Below are 19,572 nucleotides of genomic sequence, written 5' to 3'. Positions count from 1 at the left end.
TAATGGACTCATCACGTAATATACATTGCTGCAGTAGGAAGTACTTTGTATTTTTTGAAATGCCTCAAAGTACCTTTGTGGGTACCTAGGTGTACTGGTTATGGATCTTGAATTAAGACAACCTAATAAGGCTTCGGGCTGTCCTTTCCTCTCGCACCAGGGGGTCTAGATTTTGATCAGGACTCCGTTGGGTTGACAACAGCGGCTATTAATGGCCTTCTATTTGACCACAATTTGTTAGAAGTTATAAGAAACTACGACTTTAGTCTTGGCAGCAGAAAACATTGGTGATATAGGTATGGGCCTATCGGATATAACGACTATATTATCTAAGGGCCTAACAACGTATGCTGGGTAGCAAAAGATGGCAACGAAAGAAGCTGATAACGAACCACGTATTCTGTGACTGACCAGTCGATCCTCGGGGTTCGCCATTGTGTCAAACGGAGGAGGTGTGAAGGGACCTATGGGTCGTTGGTTCCGGGCCAGGAGGGGCTCTGGTAGCGAGTAAGGTTGCGTTGGGAACTTCCCGAGTCTGTTAACTGTTAATTATGCATGTCCCCGATGTCGTACGGCACAGCCCATGCGGGAAATCGCGGATACACCTGCGTTTTGCCGCATCTACGGCTGCCTGCGTTCACATTATATAGGATTCATCTTTATTGCGCGATATTATAGGCAGACGACTTATTGACTAACTACAAATTCGCCTAGTCGCAAAAAGGGGAACGTACAATGCAAGCTAATACATTGCCGCCGGCTGCGTGTGCTAACTGGAAAGATGGAGACGGTGTATGCCCCAATGAAGGCAAGCTGGCCTGTGGTAGCTGTAAATTGGTACTGGTGAGTAGACACTCCTTCACAGTCAAATATTGGGATACTAATCGATGCCATGCAAAGTACTGCGGTCGTGATTGCCAAGTAAAGCATTGGAGCGAACACAAGAAAGCATGCAAATCCCCAATGAGGAAAGAAAGCTGGCTTCCGGCCTGGGACCGCGACCGCCGGGACCCTGCGTGGGCTCAGGGGGCGGCCGCCACTAACATCCACAACCCGTTTGGGATGAATAGACATCTTTGGGGTAATACACCTGCGATGGATGTGCTTAACTTACCCCGGAATGAGGGGTCGGACTATGATAAAGATATATCCATTCTGTTTGCCGGTGCGTCTCTGATAGGCTATTCCGTTCTTCTCAAATCGAGGTTTTAACTTGATATAGCATCGGGAGATCTAAGGAACGCTGCCAAGACTGTCCAATGTCTTCCAGAGGGGTTTGACCACCAAGTGAAAATAACCTTGAACGATAGGGACCCGGTTGTCGCGTTGAGAAATGTCATTCTACTACTGCTCATGCTGAAGTCCCTAGAGGAAGCATCAGATGAAGCTAGTATTGATAATCTGGCCGAGACCCTCATACACGTCTGGTACTCCGCCATGATTACATCGGACATGCTATCTCAACTCGAATCTAAAGTAAAGCCACTCGTCAAAGAAGCATGCTTCTGGACTCCCTTCAGGGAGTCGGGAGATGTGCTAAGAAAGAAGTGGGACTTTCAGTCAGGGGCTTCACTCGACGTATCTATTGAGAGGGATACTTGGAGTCAGCTACTAAAGTTCCTTGAAGTACCTGAACATCTTACCGCAGCGAAAGCTAGGGATGTTCGCATCGCTACTATGTTGGCGCCCGAGAGGCAGGACTATCGAGACCGATGGGGATTTAAGGATGCTTCGCCGTCTATGCGCGTCGCTAGGCAGCGTTTCCGAGAGGATGGTATACTTCTGCCTTTTGGGCATCCGCGTTTGAAGTTCGATATACCTAATCCGTGAGCATTTTCAATCACACACCATTCCTACACTTTGATGCTGGGATACTCGGATCTAATATGTGATAGGACCTTATTCCAGGCAGCAGATTGCTGGCCGATGGATGATAAAGCAGACCCCTTGGATGGCTGGCCCATAGGTAAGGTTAGAGCAACACCATTTCGAGCAGGCGAAGACTTGTATGGGAAGTTGTTCTGGCATATTCGGGGCGTATTGAGCGCTTTTATACGGCGAGTTGCTACCGGGAAGATACATTTTGAGGTGCTTAATATCGATGTCGCAGATCTGGATCAGCTCGTGGAGAAGGGCTCATTTGACAGGATAGAGGTGAGCGGCCATACTCTTTGTGGCTCTTTGTGGCTCTTCGTATGGTGAACGAAAACGCTAATCCAAACAGGCATCAAACATCTCTGATGTATGTTGGTTGGGGACGCGGGAAACCCTGCGCTGCCTCATCCCCTTACTCAAACCACCGCAGCGGAACCTACACGCTACTCTCATCACCGTGTATCTGAACGCAATCATCGAAACCTCCAAGCGTGACGGGCTTGATAACGAGAGGCACGGCGTGGAACTCATTAAGAAGTATCTTAACATATCAGAAAGGAATATCGTAGCCAATCCCCAGGGTGCCGAGATGTACCGCATATGGGACGCACGGAGCCTCACTTTTAACCCAGAAAAGTTCTTTCGCAGGTACGTGGCACATACTTTCGATCCATCCTAAGAGTTAAGGAGGATTAAAGCTAACTCTATATAGGTACATGGTTGATCAACGATTCCGTCAGGCTGCCGAGGAACTGGGAGTGGTCATGAAGGAACATAATACGATAGGAGATGCGTGGCCTATGAGCTTGAAACTTCGCCCTGGCGAACCCGGTGCCCAGGAGGAGTTCGACGGGCTTCTAGCTTCGGGCGCTACTGGAGTCGAGCGATTTGTTGAATGGAAAAGAGTGAGGTAGTTGTCCGGTTACTCGCGTATGAGGACGTCATGGTATAGTATGTATAATCACTTCGTAGGTGGATATGTGGCAGACCTATCAAGCCCATAATGTCGCTTTTACTCTAGTCATCCGATCTCCTTGAGAGTTGGGGATCGAGCCGGATCTATTGTACTCCTCGATAGTTATCATCCGAATACTTTTTAGACTCTCGTCTGCTCGTGGTAGCTTCTACATATTGCTGTGTTTTGCTTTTCTTTTTATGACGTCAGAAGTTCGTAAATTTGGGGGGTTGGGGTTTTACAAAAGATAAAAACGGTAACAGTTGAAGTAAACGGTATCAGACGGAAAGCCTATGTTACACGAGCAATTTAAGACGGTCCGCTTAATAACTCCGAAGTCCGCCGTCCACGATATTCTCAACTCCTCTCTCCCATTCATCATTCCAATACCAAATCCAATTTCTAATCCCAAAACGTATCCCTATCTCCATAAGTATCACCATTCATAACCCTAGCGTTCCCCTTTACCTGTGCGGACCCTATGGCTATGCTGTCACCGCCCTGTGGCAGATTTGCTACGCCTTTCCAGGCGGCGCCCACAAACTTGCCATCTCGTACCCGTGCATTTTCCTCGATCACTATAGATCCAATAGAAATCCCTCGGGTTGCAGCCACAGCGGGTACCTTCTCTTTTAAGACATTATCGACCCCAGGGGCTAATTGCTGAAGAGTCTTCACCGCAGCCTCTTGCTCTTCTTTAGTATCGCCGCTGACCTGTTCAATATCCCGTTGTGCTAGCAACGAGTGGGCGTTGGCTTCTGGTACGGAGAATGTCTCTTCGAGATTCGTGAGCAGCTTGGAGATATCTTCAACAAGCTTTGAGTAGTGCTCTTTATCGTACAGCGCCCACCTTGTTAACTTGCCAAGGCCGGTACGTTTCTGTCTCTTAGCGGCCAACTTTCGCATACGGTTGTCCAAAGCGCCGAGGTTCGCTTCTAAATCAGTACTCGAAAGCGATGACAGGTCTTCCCCTACTTTCGCCGTGAGACGATATCTACTTGAGACTTTTTCGGAGTCGGCGAGAAGAACTAAAATTTGGTAAAGCGTATCTTTGGCGAGTCCAACATTGTCTCTTAACGATTCCGGTTGGCCTAATTGATTGTCTTCGTTAATGTGGACAGCCTCACCCCATCGCGAGAGTCGGAGTTTAAGCAGGCTGAGCGTGAGCAGCTCGGTCTGGAAGTCCTTGCCGAAGCGACGCCCAATCTGAATGTAGTCGAAACATTCCACGCAAGTGCTGAAGATACCAGCGATGCCAACTGCGCCAGATACGATGCCGAAAGCTTCTGCCATTGTTTGATATAAGCTTGCTAATTAGCTCCTCAATTGTCCAACCTGGTTCCCGCCGTCAATTTATACATTAACGATGGTCTCTTCTCGTTGCAATATATGCGCCTGCCTAGCCCAAAGCAGAAGATGCTCACCAACCCCTACCAGCTGAATAGATAATCGCCGATCGTAACCCCAGATCGTCGCCCGATTGGTGTACTAAAAGTAAGAATGCGACCGGACGGTCGCGGCTTTACCTTCCAAGGTTATTAAGATGGCCCGCGATAATTATTCAGCCGCTCTCCTATCTGAGACGACTATAAATGATGTGATTGATGTATATATGCAGGATCCTCCAACGCCAGCCTTGCATTGCCGCCAGCAATTAAATCGATATTCCTTTTCTCGCTCTTATGTGCGGCCCATGGATATAGCTTCAGCTCGGGCTCTTGAAACTAGGACAGACCTAGGCTCTTAACTCTTGCCCCCAATGTGATCCTTGTTTCGTGCGATTTCAAAATGGCTACCTTGGAGCACAGTGCACCATCGCCAACACTTAAGACGTCTTTCACAATTCAGTCTCAAAATATCAGCGGCGATGCTCGAGTTCATAATGGAAACAGCTATAATACTAATTATAATACATTTCTTATGAGACGGGCTTCTACTTTCGAATCCCGTCGCCCCGGTATCCTGAAATGGCTTTCGCCTTTGAATGTGGAAATTGACCACGATCGTGTCCAGGACAAATCGCGCGTTTCCGAGCAGTCTCAAGCTTCTTCTGATGGACAATATGCTGGCAAATGGCTACTAGAATCCGATACGTTCGACGATTGGGCATCACGTAAGATTCGCAAATTGTGGTACTTTGGAATGCGTGAGTCTATCTGTTCTAGTTCGCGAAATCGAAATGACTAACTTGATTATCGCAGCCGGCGCGGGAAAGACGGTACTCGCGTGAGTGATGCCAAATACCGCCAATTATGGCTAGTCGTATTAACCCTACTCTGGGTACAGTTCCGTCATTATATCTCGTTTATTAGAGCTCCGGAGAAACCTCAAACGTTCACCCGATAGTCCCGTGGTTGCCTATCTATATCTTAGTTATAAGGAACCACGCACAATCGAACAGCTACTTGGGAGTATCATCAAACAGATCGTCCAAGATGAGGAACCCCTGCCGCCACCGCTTTTAAAACTTTGGACGCGCCGCGACCAAGGCGACGCCTCTGCTACAGTCAAGGATTTATCAGACCTACTCCACGAGTTAAGCAAAGATCGCCAAATATACATCGTAATAGACGCGCTAGACGAGTGCCCGTCTAGCTACAGGTCTCGTTTGGTGGAGGAGCTCAAGCGGCAGCGTGACAATCTTAGCATCCTCTTTACCTCACGGCTACTAGACGAGTTCAAATTTATATCCGAAGGTTTTGAAAAGAAAGAAATCAAGGCCAATTCGAGCGATGTGGATCTATATATCGACCATGAATTCGGAACCAAGCCTCGCTTAAAGCAGTATTTGGAAGATGATCCCACTCTGTTATATGAAGTGAAAACTGCGGTCCGCAACGCCTGCGACGGCATGTGAGTACCCCAACCCCCCCGATTCTTAATATCGCGTCCTCTAACCCTTAAGTTTCTAGGTTTTTGCTTGCTAGTCTTCAGATGCAAGTATTGGCATCCGCCTTGACTCTCAGTGGACTGCGCGAAGAGACGCGGAGCCTTCCTAATAGTATCGATGAGATGTATCAGCATACTCTTGATAGAATCAAGAAGATAGAACCAGGAAAGGCGAAGCTTGCTTTTGACACTTTAGCATGGATCGTTTCGAGTTGTCGACCCCTGCGGATTGAAGAGCTTCAGCATGCCCTTGCTATCAAACCAGGGAATCTAATTTTTGATTTCGATCAGATTTATCGAGAGGATGATCTGAGAGATTTCTGCGGGGGGCTTGTGACTATCGTGAATGGCGTCGTCTCGCTCATTCATATAACTGCTCAAAATTTCTTTGATGTGAGAAGCGATACACTATTTCCTGGGTTTCATTCTGAGATCTCCCAGAGATGCATCGCTTATCTCTCCCTCCCAGCCTTAGAGCAACCGGATGACGAGGACAATCAGATGTCATACGCAGAATATGACGATAACCTGGAAGATTACAACCCTACCAAATTGCTTCAACTATATCAATCCCACCGCCCCCTCCCCCGACCTTTGACTCTGATTGAGAAGCGGAGCATATTTCCATTCGCGGACTACGCAGGGCCCTTTCTAGGATACCATCTTCGGGAAATAGCACACGAAGCAGAAACAGAAGATATACTGAAACCATTGACAAACCTGCTCCAAACCCGCTCGAAGAGGAATTTCTTGCTGCGCATAATGTGGGCACACGATATGCCTTCAGCGTATTACCCTCAGTCCATTATGCCTTATTCACCGGAAAGCGAGGATGGCTCCGATCTAGCCAGCGACCATGGTTCGGATACTCGCCGCATGGACCCTTACGACTCTGACGCCGAAGATTCAGAAAGAGAGATAGATTGGATTATTCAAGATGTCCTCGATGGCACTGACTCGGACTCTGAAGTAAGGTCCAGTTCTTCGTCATCCTCGCCAGAATCTCCTACAGAGACATCGTCTCCCGCCGTCGAAAACAATACACCAGATTTAGATCCTGAATATGAAAGCGATGATCAAGATGAATCAAGCATACTTGACGCATCAAGTGCTCCATTATTTCGGGGGGCAGCTAGGAGTTTCCGTGAGATTACGCCAATACATTTAGCGGCGTTCCTCGGATGGGTGCCCATAGTCACAGTACTATTAGGAATCCCCGAGACAGCTGAGCAAATTAATGCTATTGATCAATGGAATAGGACCCCATTGATCATGGCAGTCGTTGAAGGTCATTGGGACATCGTTCTGATCCTCCTCGACCACAACGCAACCCTTGATCTAATGTCAGTTGAAGGCCCGTACGTGTTGCTACACGCAGCTCAGAACAAACGAGGAGATGTGGTACAGAACTTGATCACCCATGCACGAGGCCCCCCACTACAACCTCCCGTTCACAGATGGGATTATGTGATATTTCTAGAAGTGATCATTACAGCGACTTCGAATATACTAATTATCATTATGCTATTCGTAGAGCAAGTCTCAGCTATGGGGAAGTTGAAAGCGAACTCTCAAGACCAACAACTTGTCGCCCCAAACAAGGGACCTCTACGAAACACCGAGTCGCAGGCATCTGAAGACATGAAAGATAGTCTTCAATTACTCGAGGCAGCGATGACCGGCGACGCCGACACTATTAAACAACTAGTACACGAGGGCAAGATTGATCTCACGGCACGAAACTCCGTATTTCACATATTAGCCCTATTTCTAGCGGTCGAACTCAGCCAACCAATTTCCGTCCAAGCACTACTTGAGGAGGGCGCGAATGTGAATATGCGAGGGTTCGGGGGTGATACCCCGCTTCACCGAGCAGCATCCAGAAACCACGTCGATATTGTCAAGATTCTTCTCGGAGCGAAAGCGAATGTTGATTTGAGGAATGACGATTGGCAGACGCCGTGGTCGTGTAGTTTAGATATGGAACATCGTGAAGGTAAGCCAACAACAACAAAAGAAAAAAGGAACTCTCAACAATTAACACTAACATTTGCGGCATAGTTCTCGATGTTCTACGCCGCGCGGGCGCTGACCCTAATGTAAAGGGGATGCACGGCGTCACTAAGTTGTATTCAGCGGCGGCAGGTGGCGATATAAAAATGGTGCGCTTCTTACTCGAAAGCGGTGTCGACCCGTCTATCAAAACTAGATTCGATTGGGCGCCCTTGCACTGGGCTGCGAATAATGGTCACCTCGAATGCGTCCGTGTACTAATAGACGCCGGCGCCGATGTAAACGCCATGTCTGATGTATCGACGACGCCGTTGGATATGGCGCGAAAAACGAACCAGACAGTTATCGCGGACATACTAATTCACGCAGGGGCTAAGACAGCGAGAGAGATACTAGGGAAGGTAACCGGACCTGAGAGATATGATGAGAGCGACGAGGGTGATGATGGCGATGACGAGCCCGAATCCGACTCCGAGAGTGAGCCGGATTATTCAAAACAAGAACTAGAGGATCTCAAACAGATTCAGGCTTTCCTGCGACGGGCTCATAGCAGACAGGATCTTTCATCGAAGGACCGGACAAGGCTTAAGAGAGCTGCAGTGGATTGGCTGGAGGAACTCGAAGATGATATAACTACGGAAGAAGCGAAGAAGTTTTGTGAAGAAATTAAGGAACAGCTTGGTATAGTGCCGGAGAATAGGGAAGTCCGGAATGAGGACACCCCGGTAATAGAGATGAGACGTGAAAGTCCGGGGAGTTGATAACATAAAAACTAATTATATTATATTAAATATTCGTTGTAACATTGTTATTATCCGGCACGTATTTATCTTCAAGTTACTTACGTTCTCGGTTATAAGAGTAACGTCAGTGAGGAAGGGCAGTGTTGAAAGACAGGCTACAGTAGCTTTTCTACAGATACTCACCTCGGAGTTTTCTCTCTCGTCAGTTCGAATAAGTAGCAACGATGATTAGTGAAAAGCGATAGACCCAGACATCACAGAAATAGATGATGGAAGCTCGACGCCTCATTTCTTGTTAGCCCGCAATAATAATATAGAGCATACCTGGGTCGCCCAAAATCCTCAATGTATACGGCAAACTGGGGGAGAGGGTGGTTGAAAAGAGTATATAGTTCCAAAGACGGGAATCAGATATTGTGCTGGGTCAAGATATAATGATTCTCTGGTTCGTCAAGGTTGAGAGGTATGAGGCATTTATGTTAGCGGTTATTGAGTTCTATAAAGTAAGTAACTATTTATATTAGCCCCCGGATATCATAGAATACGCAGTAGCTAAGCTGCTGCGCGAAGGAAACAAAAGGCGATAAGCTGTGGATATGAAAAATATTGGCGAAATCGGTAACTAGAAGACCAAAGAAGTCAGCGGAAGTGAGATCAAAGCATGTAGAGTCTTGCTCAGAAATATTGAACAAGTTCAAACGCTACTTACGTTACACCGACCCTGATTTTGAATACATGTCGTAGAGGTGGGTAGTCGTAGTTATGGTGTTGAAACGCCGGCAATGTCGGGGATATTTTGATAGGTTCCAAGATTGCGTATCGGTTATTCTAGACGCTGGTGCTGACACTATCCAAGATGATCTCGTAACCGTCTAATCCGACGTATCCAGTTCGATACATGTCCAATTGTAGCATCGGGCTCGCACATTTCCTAAAAACGTGATGGGATACCTCCTCAAGGTGAATTCCTATTAAATTCCCGCAGAGACTGCTAACCAAGAGCACGCACCGATGGGGGCCATCCCCCCAGGGAACCGTCAGGGTGTCATTATACCACGTATCTCCTTCCCACGGCTCAACCTCATTTGTTGATGTAGCTTTTACGAGGCATAGATGTGGCTGCCCTGTGACCTGGAGTTTATTCTTCTTAATCTCCATTTGCTGCACGCATGGGGAGATTTTAACGAAATCCCCACATTCAGCGAATAACTCGGGCGAACGAGCGAGGAGGTCGTAAGTCTTCTCCGTTTCTTTGAGCTTAGGGTCGTACCATGCGAAGATTGAAAGGTCGTCGTATTTATCGATAATCTTCATCTGAAGGAGGCGAAAGGCCTCGTCGGCCGGAGGACGATCCCCGTTCCCTAGACCATACTCCTTCGGCAAGTCGATGATATCGAATATACCCAAAAGGCAATAAGCAATATCTTCGCCGTAGGTAGTCTTCCTGCCAGCGACCCAAGACATCCTCTGGGCTACTGAATATGTCCCAAGCTCCTTTTTATTCGTGATGGCTTCCTCGGGTATTGATGTAATGGTGCTTATTTCAGAAGCATAGTCGACTTTGGAGCCTATAAAGTGCCAATTCTTATTGTAGAAATGCACCTTTTTCGGCGCTAAAAGTTCTTGGAGCGTCCAAGCTCTTTTAAACCAACTCTCAGGAGGGAGATCTTTACGAGCCTCGGGAAACGAACGGGCATCTTCGTGCTCAAAAAGATGGACGATACAGACAGCCGCTTTTTTATACCATCTGAACATGGAATTAATAGCAGTTTGGGTTTCTCGTAAATCATCGTGATTAATACAACGTGTGTCCACCCAGGCGTATTTCAGCCCATATACTTCTCGTGCGACACGGCAGAATTCTCGGACTTTTATCGCCCCTTTCTTCGTTGAAGATAGAAGTTTCAGTTCTTTGAATGAGACTTCGTGTTCCTTACCCAGCCACACATGAGAGAGGATAGCGTATCTTCCATGCGCTCTAATTTCATTATCGACTCTCTTGAACTTCAGTGTCGTGGTATCAATTAACCTAATCATATTGAGGATAACACAATAACGATATAACTTGGAAAAGTGACACGCTGGATAAAGTGCAAGGCTTTCTAAAGATATTATGCGTGTAACTTCGTCTTTTCGGTGCAATTTGGGCGCCCGATTACTCCCTTTGAGGCTGTGTGAGAGGGGAAAATGAGAAAATGCAGCTATATCAGCGTGGGATTGGCTGACGATATGCAGGCTGCAGGTAACCAGCCTCATTTCATCCCTACATAGAAAAGCAAACGGATTTCGGAGTTCCCCAGGGCTTAGTAGATTAAATAATAGCCAAGAATCATCATCTAAGAATTTGATACCTATGGTATCAACCTATATTAATTAGAATATAGAGGTATATAATATAGTTAGTCATTATCCAGCCATTATCCAGCCATTACCCATCATTACAATCCCAAACACCACTACTTAATCATCACAGAACCATTCACCGTTTAAACCGCATCAAAAATCCCAACCTCGAGAACTTCGGCTGCGAAGACGGTGGCGTCGACCCCTCACCCGTCTTCTCACGCACCACATTCTTCGCCTTCGCGCCTCCTAATTTGCCCTTAAGCGTCCACAACGAATCCGCTTTCCTCAACAACGGTATCCGTCCGATCGTCCCCGCCGACGACCTTCGCTTCTGACACATCTCGTCGCTTTGCGTCCAATCGACGCGATGCTCGTTAACCGCTACCGCTGGATCCACGACTAGCGTCTCCTCGGATGATATCTCGTCGATAGGCGGGTCGATTATAACTACATTTGAGCGAACGGGGAGAGTTTCATCCTCCATTATATTTCCGAAATGGTTACTGCTCTTCCGCCGCGGGCCGGCTTTGGAACTCGAACTGGAAATGGGTCGCCGACGGTCGCGATTCCAACTATCCTCCGAGCTCCGCCGTTCTTCTAGTCCTCGCGTGCGATGACTTAGAGCGCGCTCTAGGGCGCGGTTTTGTTGCGCGGGGTTTATACCCGTATCTTGAGCTTGCGATTGAGAGTGTGAGAGGCTATGCACAGACGCGCGCTCACGCATACTATGCGCCGTCGCCGTGCGCGCGAACTGTGCAGCCGCTTCCTGGGGGACATGATGATACGGCGGTGTACTCTCCACAGCTTTCGAAGCCTTTCGCCTCAAAATCGAGGGTTTCGATATCAATCTACTACCCTTCGATTCCGCCGTACTCTCACTCCGCGCCATCCTCGCAGCGAAACTGCTATCGCTAGGTAAGTGCGTCTTCCCCGCCTGTGCTTTCTTCGCGCGTTTTTCTTCTTCGATGCGTTCCCGCTTCTTGCCTTCTTCCATGGCTTCGCGCTCCATGATCACGAGGTACAGACGTTGGCGTAGATCGTCCGCGTCGAAAGGTTGGGACTTCGGGTTTCGACGGTGGCGTTGTCTGTAGGGATCTGGCTTTGTGGGAGCTTGCCGCGCTGGGGCGGCGAGGGAGATTTGGTGGTCGTGTGTTGAACGGCCCATTGTGAGTTGCATTATTCCTCCTTCCTGTGACAGATAGATAGCTTCGGTAAGGTAGAGCTAGGTGTAGTTATAGCTTTAGTATCCTTTGTCGATTCAAGCTCGTAGTTTCATATGAATATGTAATCTAGAGAAGAATGAAAATAGAAGTTTGTAATACGCCTATGTAAGAAGACGTATGTAATGTTGGAAAGAGGTTGTGTGTGCTTCGTCATGTGTCAGTCAAGTCAGATCCTCATCCGTTACACATCCCACGACCCGCGTGACTCGTCCCACGAGACTTAAACTCGACCACAAGGAGTGGTGGCTGCAAGATGAGATGACAGCGATAACCGTTGTTCGTCCTAACTAATTAGGTATAACCGAAAAAGAGGAGAAAGTAGATTAACCTCAAGGTTATAAAAGGTCAAGGCGAAGGTAAAATAATAAAGAGTCAAAAAAATAAAAATTTATTAAATACCTTCACGTAGGTTACATTAAATCCGTGGGACGGGACGGACAGGGCTAAACTTGATATATACCTCCATCCATATTAGGGAGGTCGAGGTTCGTGTCTTCCCTTATTAAATGAAAATCCGGGGCAATAGGGCCTGCAAAAATGGATATCGCCCGTGTCGGCCAAGAAGAATGAAGCCTCTTCTTTTTTTCCTCAACGTAACATGGGTACATGGGATGTACATGGGGGGCTCGTGGAGACTTCGTGGACGGTAGCGACACGGCAATGGTCCCCGTCACTTGACTATCGGGCATCCGTCATGTCAGCTACTGAAGAAGCTAACCCTAGTTTCTTTTCTACCAAAGAGAAAAGGGGAAATGAGAAAAGAGACTAAACGGTTCCCGGCGACTATGTAACTCTGGCTTGCTCTAAACTACCCTTTGTTGCCCTGATTTCTCTGCAGGCTTGCAGGGCCGAGAAGTATTTCTAGTGTCACAATTTATCCGGCTTTGGATCTGTAAATGCATTGTAACACTCTTTTGTGGGAGCTAAAAAGAGGAGGCGGTCTATAGGGTAACCGTACATATGGACACATGGTCACGTATGCTAGGAGGCATGTAAGTTGTAAGTATGTATTTGAATTCGAATATGAAAGTGGAGGAAAATCCATCCCCATGGTGGATAGGGTTACATGACTACATGGGTGGGTGAATGGGGTGGAGGGTAGAGGAGGTAGGGGTACAAGGGCGGTTGAATCCTTGCTCATGATCCTGGGCGTACATAATAATCCTGGTCTACATGGTCGTCTCTGATCGCATATTGGTTCGTGCTGTGTAGCTTGAATGCACGTTACTTTGGAGGTCTTTTTCCCCAAGGGGAAGAGGAGCAGGATCTGACCAGTATTAAGTCGAGAAGGACGCCCATTTCATTCCAAATTCTGTAGCTATAACTCCACGATGGCTTCGGTGTTTTTCATGTGCATATTCCTATCCCGCTGTGGATGTGAGACGCCTCCCTTGTGCTTCATGTAGGTATATACCTAGATAGTTACCTAGCTAGGTACATACCCGGCACGGACACATGTAAGTACTCGATAACAATTCTCGTTTGACACGGCGGGGGTGGTAATGCTTGCTTCATTGTTGCATTTTACTTACCTACCTGCCATACAACCTCTCGGTCGACGAAAATTATATTAACCTAGCTCCCCTTTCATCAAATCATATTAACTGGAAAGGTTCCGGTATAGACCATCAAGTGTATGTACATCGGTACGCTTGGCTCAGCAATATATTTGCCCACCGTCGAGTCTCGCCGCTCCGGCAGTTAACAATTGATACGTCGAATCAGACCAAAATGCTGCAGGTTGATGCACGATTCCTTTTGTAGGTTAGCTGAAGATTGAAGCCATGTAACTCTACAGGCCGGATACCAATCAGTATTGCATGAATATTGAGCTCGTTGGTGCGTATATAGCTAAGCTACGTAGTTTGAGGGAAATGGGGGGCGGACTGGGTATCGTAGATCATCAACACGTAACTCCTATAGACGAGCGCGGGTAATTATTGAGTCATCATGGGTGGGTTGACTGTCTCAACAATCTCGACTTGTTTCCCTTGGACACTAATCATTTGAGATCTGATGAACATCAGATGTAAAGGTGATAAGCGATGGATGTTAACTGGTGCTAGGGAAGAAAAACTTGGAAATACGATTCAGGGAGAATAAATCAGAGAGCCTCCTTTTTCTAGTTGACAAGTTGACCCATGAAACTGACGCCAACAAACCACACTACGATCATCCCGATATCCCTGTCAGAATAGGTAGATCCCATCAGGCACGAACGTGCGTGGAGAATTTTGCTCGCGCCGAGAATCTATAAGCCAACTAGCACCTAAATGTCTCTGATAATTCTAATAGAGAGCGGATACTTGCAGCATATTGGAGCCGCCAAAACGACATCCCAACCACATTGGCATATTGATACGAAGTGGGTAGATAAAGCAGCAATCATGCCAGAAGGTTCTAGACAGCATCAACATCGTATCTAAACAAGATATCGCCTGGTTACGAGTATAACCGTAGGAATGTAACACAATCTTCAGCGGGCTGAAGGCATCTATGTATGAATGGTGCTACCACACAATAGAATGACAAATCCGGTGAGTTGACAATTGTTTTGATTTTTAGCACCGTTCTTGATCGACGGCCCGAGCGCACATAGATGGGATCTGCTCCGTAGGATTCGGACGGTACCGAATGGTGACAAGTCGCACTGATGGATCTCTTGGTCTCCAAATAGGGGTCCATCCTCAGGGATGAATTGTAGCAAGATAGTTCTAACTCATCTTGGTTGGATATTAATGTTTCGTTTAAGAGCGACAAAACGTACAAGCCTTATTGCTTGTATATCCGCCGTGGAAATGGCCCCGAACAGAGTCCAATAGGAATAAAATGGGATCATGGCGTTAATCTAGGCTAGCCCATCATGATCTGAAACATCGTGCATGCAGAATAAGGAGCTGCAGGGAAAAAAAATATTTCTCAGAAATCAGGCCATCTGAGATCATAATAGATCCTAAGTCAGGCCAGATCTCAAGGGAGAAAGAAAAAGTGACAAATATTTGAGTGAGGACGCCAGAATATTAGAAGAAAGTATACATAGTATATATCTTATATAAAAAAAGTGCAAAAAGAAGCTCTCGATCGGGGAATCGAACCCCGGCCACTCGCGTGACAAGCGAGTATCCTGACCACTAGACCAATCGAGATGTTGCGATCCGTTGTAATGACGGAGATTGGATTGTTGGGCCCGAGGAGGCGTTGGAAAATTTGCTCATACAATAGTATATATGTCTTTACAAATTTGCTTGCTAGATCTTTGTACTAGCAAATGAGGGGCTAAGCTTAAAAGAGGGGACAGATTTCTTGGCTTAGATAAGCGAGAACATCATTCTGTTCAAGTTACGTAATTCCATCACTCCCAATTATTTTCACACGCATATGATTTTTGGAGAAAGGGAAAAACGTATATGAAGTTGCAAAATACTACATGATATATAATATGTATATACTGGATTTTTAATGAATTATTGACATTAAAGCAAATGACGGAGATTCATCTTTAGAGTGGGGTAGATCTCTTCTCTCCACTATGCGGACGATCTGCTGCCCCTCATCACCGATAAGATATCATCTTAGATAGCGCAGATTAACACAAAGAAAGAGGTACCGTCTCCGAGGTATGTTACGTAGCCAGCCAGCCACAGTAAGGGATTTTTAAATTACTTGTGTAAGTGAGCGCCAGCAAAGCTTATAATTCAATACTTTCATACAAAACCAACCTATCGGAATCACTTTAGGATCTAGACATATATATCACCTCACGTTGAACCGCAATGGCAGCAACACACCTACACTCCCACGACGGTGGCTTGACCAACCATTCTCACGATGGCTTCTCCGTCGCCGAGCACGGCCACTCGCACGAGATCCTCGATGGACCCGGCAGCTTTCTCGGCCGTGAAATGCCCATCGTCGAAGGTCGTAACTGGAACGAGCGAGCTTTCACTATTGGGATAGGAGGGTAAGTACCCCCATATACACTCTACAGATAGGGTATACACACCATTCTAACATTCCCATCACAGCCCCGTCGGTTCCGGCAAAACCGCCCTAATGCTAGCCCTCTGCCTAGCCCTACGCCAACAATACTCCATCGCCGCCGTAACCAACGACATATTCACGCGCGAAGACGCCGAATTCCTAACCAAACACCTAGCCCTCCCCCCGCCACGCATCCGGGCCATAGAAACCGGTGGCTGCCCCCACGCCGCCGTGCGCGAGGACGTATCCGCCAACCTAGCCGCGCTCGAAGACCTCCACCGAGAATTCGATTCCGATATCTTACTCATCGAATCCGGAGGCGATAACCTAGCTGCGAATTATAGTCGCGAGTTGGCTGATTTTATTATTTATGTGATTGATGTTAGTGGTGGTGATAAAGTACCGCGGAAAGGTGGTCCCGGGATAACGCAGAGTGATTTGCTAGTTGTGAATAAGACGGATCTAGCCGAGGCCGTGGGCGCGGATTTAGGCGTTATGGAGCGCGATGCGAGGAAGATGAGGGAGGGGGGCCCTACGGTTTTCGCGCAGGTTAAGAAAGGTGTTGGTGTGGATCATATTGTTAATCTGATTATCAGTGCGTGGAAGGCGAGCGGTGCTGAGGAGGTTACTAGGAAGAACGGAGGGCCGAAGCCGACGGCTGGGTTGGAGACGTTGGTATGAGGCGAATTGAAGATTAATTCGCCTTGTTGTATGGGTTATTTATGTGAATATGATACCAAAAGGACTCTCACTTAAACGAAAGAAATAAAAACCGCGAGGTGATGGGATTAGACCCGTTCATCATTTATCTCATAATGGCCCTGATAGCCGTGGGTGATGCTTCTTGCGATGACCCTCAAGTGATTGACTACAAACCAGAGTTCTAACGCCTTTTACCCATCATTTAATGTCTATAGAATATCCTCGTCCATAGCCTCGTTTTGCACTTCCGAAGCCCCTTCTACCAAAAGAGGGCCAGTAAAGGGGATGGCATCCCGCGGCCATACTCGCTTGTATAAACTAACGCCAACCGCATCCTGTGGGTTGATTCTTCCGTCAAAGTTGGCCTTGAAGTACCCGTGGGTACCAAGAGTCTCTTTGATATATCCACTTCGTCCTCTCTTCGTCCATAACGGCAATGCCTTAAACCATTCTACATCCTCTCGGTTGAAGAACATGTATCGGATCGTAACGACCTTCTTGTGGATATGGTAAGGGTGACCAGTTAGGATAACGCGCTTCGCAATGACCCTTGACGTTGAAGGTGCTCGTGCGGTTCCTGTGGCCACTAATTGTAATGGCACCCCGGTTTCTTCAGAGCTTGTGCGCTTGAAGAATAATGTCGGCACGGACCCCCAAGTTATGGGACCCATGAATGTTGCAATTGCAGACTGACCGGGGTGAAGGTATCTGCAGTGCTTGTGGACATCGTTCTCAGTACTGCCAGGGAGCGAAAACAGGGGATTAATGACGAATCGCCGTGGGCCACATTGAACGATAAGCTCCTCCTTGGCCTTAATTGATTTCTCATAGTCCTCTTTATGAGTAACATCAAAGTTTAATGATGTTTTCTTGTTTTCGTGTCGTAATAGGGAGAAGAGGGTAATTGGTTGCGAAGGAGTATATGTCTTTTCTAATTCCTTAGGAACACCTCGAAGATGAACGTGAACCCTAGTTCCGGGGGCCACTCCACCAACTAGAGCCTCTCGTATTGAACGGTTTCGCGAGGACTGGTAATCGGAAATTTGTAATAACCTTGACCATTCTTCTGGTTGATACGGTCGATCTTCCTCTGTATTCCAAGGACTTGTTCGTAAGCTCTTCAAACCTCGGTATTTTGCTAGACGTTCCCTAGCCTGAACATTCGGATGTAATTCGATCTCGTCTGGGAACTCTTTGTCGTCTTCCGCCTCGTCACGTCTCCTCGCCCGATATGCTTCTAGTTGTGCCGCATCGTCATCCTCATTTGGCTCAACGAACATCTCCGACTGAGGATATTCTGACATGGCAGCCTCAGTAGGTTCGTTTTGAGCTACGCCTTCCATGCCGTCCTCCGGAGCAGCCGGAACACTTTCACCCTGCACATCTTCCATCTCTTGATCGTCAAGCTCGGATTCTGAATCTGATACATCATCCAAGAACCACGCGGCTTGATAGTTTGATGTTCCTTTTGGAAGTTTCTTTGGCTGGACGTATGCCTCCGGCTCATCCTCTGAGAAATAGTGATGATCGTCTAGCAATACGCCCTTTTTGCTTGTAGGTTCTTTCACATCTCCCTCCATTTCCAAATCCTCCACCGGCGCTTCTTCCGGGGCTAAATCGGTAAGGTCGTCTTGATCCTCGTCTGGAGTCTCCAAAATGTTCTCCGGTTCTGTCGCATCTACAGCCATCCCATCATCCTTTCGTTTCCGGGTCGTGAGCGGCGCGGCTGTGATCTTCTCGATTTGGAATGTACCCCAGTCTCCTACATGAACTAGACGATCGGCCTTAAGGCCTCTTCCTCGGATGACACCAGTCAATACTGTCGATTCCTCTTCGGTTGATGGCCACTGGATCTCGTCGACAAGCATCCATGATCGTTGATCTCTCCAATTGATCCCCTTAGGTGTCGTGCTGCAAAGGGATCGCATGAGATTTGAGCACTCTTGTCTTGAGTCGAGGCTGTATATCTTTTCTTGTCCTGGATGGAAATGTGTCATAAATGAGACGAGTGACTTGACAACATCCGGTCGGGCTTTCGCGGGCTGAATTTTGTCTAGGTTCTGGACGACCGTGAATAATGTAGACATTCCCTGATTCTCGATGCTTCGGATGATGAGTTCGCCTAGGGGATCAACCTCGGTTTCCGACGATAGTACGAATACGACAAAGTCGGCAACTCGTGTCGCATCTATGCATGCGGTAAGGTCTCTTGCGACTGGCACATATTGAAGCTTTTGCTTGAATCTATCGACGGATACTCGGTAGTTGGTCTCGGAGAATTCGGATTCGATATCGAGGCTATTGTTGAGGTTTTGGATAGCTGAAGGGACGTCAATGTCTGAGCAGAGCGGCACCACAGCGACTATCCTCGGAGCACCATCTCGTCCGGAGAAGACAGAAGTCCCCTTCTGGTGTTCCTTGTGTTTCGTTAATTGGCGCTGTTTCGCCTGGTTGCGACGGTCGAATTTAGACATGACTTGTTGGTGGGGGGTTTTGCGCTGGCCTTTTTCGTTTGGGACTTTGCCTGTATTTTATAAGTATTAGAAATGGAAAATGATTTGATATGAAGCCGAGTACTAAGAATGTCATACCTTTGGCTTGATCTCGCAAAGCGCCTTTGGTGGCTTTCTTGGATTTGAAAGTTTTAGGCTGGACTTTCGTAGTCGGCCGGTGTGAATGAGTAGCTACTGCAGACGGCATTTTACCGTCGCCTCCAGCTTTGAACCTAAATGGTAACGACGCCAGATTGGGAGGTACTAAGCCGTAGTATTCCCTGGAATTAAATGTCTTATTAGATCTTTGTTGACGCTTCCTCTTGGTCAGTACTGTGTACTGACTTGGATAT

At 47.3% G+C, this 19,572-nt stretch overlaps 7 protein-coding genes and 1 non-coding gene across 8 annotated transcripts; 3 read left to right on the top strand and 5 right to left on the bottom strand.

The window, feature by feature from the left end:
- Nucleotides 1-408: 408 nt before the first annotated feature.
- On the top strand, nt 409-3,016 carry F4822DRAFT_240795 (uncharacterized protein). The gene is made up of 5 exons (XM_051454294.1): nt 409-1,165; nt 1,223-1,826; nt 1,896-2,154; nt 2,225-2,523; nt 2,588-3,016. The coding sequence occupies exons 1-5, from the start codon at nt 736-738 to the stop codon at nt 2,787-2,789; spliced, it is 1,794 nt and encodes a 597-aa protein (XP_051314064.1). The 5' UTR covers nt 409-735; the 3' UTR covers nt 2,790-3,016.
- On the bottom strand, nt 2,855-4,371 carry F4822DRAFT_240835 (prion-inhibition and propagation-domain-containing protein). The gene has a single exon (XM_051454297.1). The coding sequence runs from the start codon at nt 4,121-4,123 to the stop codon at nt 3,233-3,235; it is 891 nt and encodes a 296-aa protein (XP_051314063.1). The 5' UTR covers nt 4,124-4,371; the 3' UTR covers nt 2,855-3,232.
- On the top strand, nt 4,372-9,118 carry F4822DRAFT_240797 (ankyrin repeat-containing domain protein). The gene is made up of 5 exons (XM_051454295.1): nt 4,372-4,976; nt 5,032-5,056; nt 5,117-5,683; nt 5,743-7,715; nt 7,781-9,118. Exons 1-5 carry the CDS (start codon nt 4,619-4,621, stop codon nt 8,491-8,493), a joined length of 3,636 nt encoding a protein of 1,211 aa, XP_051314062.1. The 5' UTR covers nt 4,372-4,618; the 3' UTR covers nt 8,494-9,118.
- Nucleotides 9,112-10,650, bottom strand: F4822DRAFT_240810 (heterokaryon incompatibility protein-domain-containing protein). The gene has a single exon (XM_051454296.1). The coding sequence runs from the start codon at nt 10,510-10,512 to the stop codon at nt 9,304-9,306; it is 1,209 nt and encodes a 402-aa protein (XP_051314061.1). The 5' UTR covers nt 10,513-10,650; the 3' UTR covers nt 9,112-9,303.
- Nucleotides 10,651-10,804: 154 nt separating this feature from the next.
- F4822DRAFT_240769 (uncharacterized protein) lies at nt 10,805-12,242 on the bottom strand. Its single transcript, XM_051454293.1, has one exon. The coding sequence runs from the start codon at nt 11,996-11,998 to the stop codon at nt 10,955-10,957; it is 1,044 nt and encodes a 347-aa protein (XP_051314060.1). The 5' UTR covers nt 11,999-12,242; the 3' UTR covers nt 10,805-10,954.
- A 2,876-nt stretch (nt 12,243-15,118) lies between these two features.
- F4822DRAFT_t63 lies at nt 15,119-15,190 on the bottom strand. The gene has a single exon. It is a non-coding gene; the product is annotated as a tRNA-Asp (tRNA).
- Nucleotides 15,191-15,432: 242 nt separating this feature from the next.
- Nucleotides 15,433-16,841, top strand: F4822DRAFT_402361 (urease accessory protein UreG). The gene is made up of 3 exons (XM_051458019.1): nt 15,433-15,711; nt 15,782-16,005; nt 16,070-16,841. Exons 2-3 carry the CDS (start codon nt 15,818-15,820, stop codon nt 16,704-16,706), a joined length of 825 nt encoding a protein of 274 aa, XP_051314059.1. The 5' UTR covers nt 15,433-15,711; nt 15,782-15,817; the 3' UTR covers nt 16,707-16,841.
- On the bottom strand, nt 16,842-19,560 carry F4822DRAFT_402360 (DUF663-domain-containing protein). Its single transcript, XM_051458018.1, has 2 exons — nt 19,319-19,560; nt 16,842-19,251 (listed from the first exon to the last, which is right to left on the bottom strand). The coding sequence occupies exons 1-2, from the start codon at nt 19,425-19,427 to the stop codon at nt 16,937-16,939; spliced, it is 2,424 nt and encodes an 807-aa protein (XP_051314058.1). The 5' UTR covers nt 19,428-19,560; the 3' UTR covers nt 16,842-16,936.
- Nucleotides 19,561-19,572: the final 12 nt, after the last annotated feature.

The sequence above is a fragment of the Hypoxylon trugodes genome (genome assembly GCF_022578975.1).
Source record: "Hypoxylon trugodes strain CBS 135444 unplaced genomic scaffold F4822scaffold_5, whole genome shotgun sequence".
Classification (NCBI taxonomy): domain Eukaryota; kingdom Fungi; phylum Ascomycota; class Sordariomycetes; order Xylariales; family Hypoxylaceae; genus Hypoxylon; species Hypoxylon trugodes.
The sequence above is the reverse complement of the archived record's forward strand: the minus strand, read 5'-3'. Positions and strand labels throughout refer to the sequence as shown.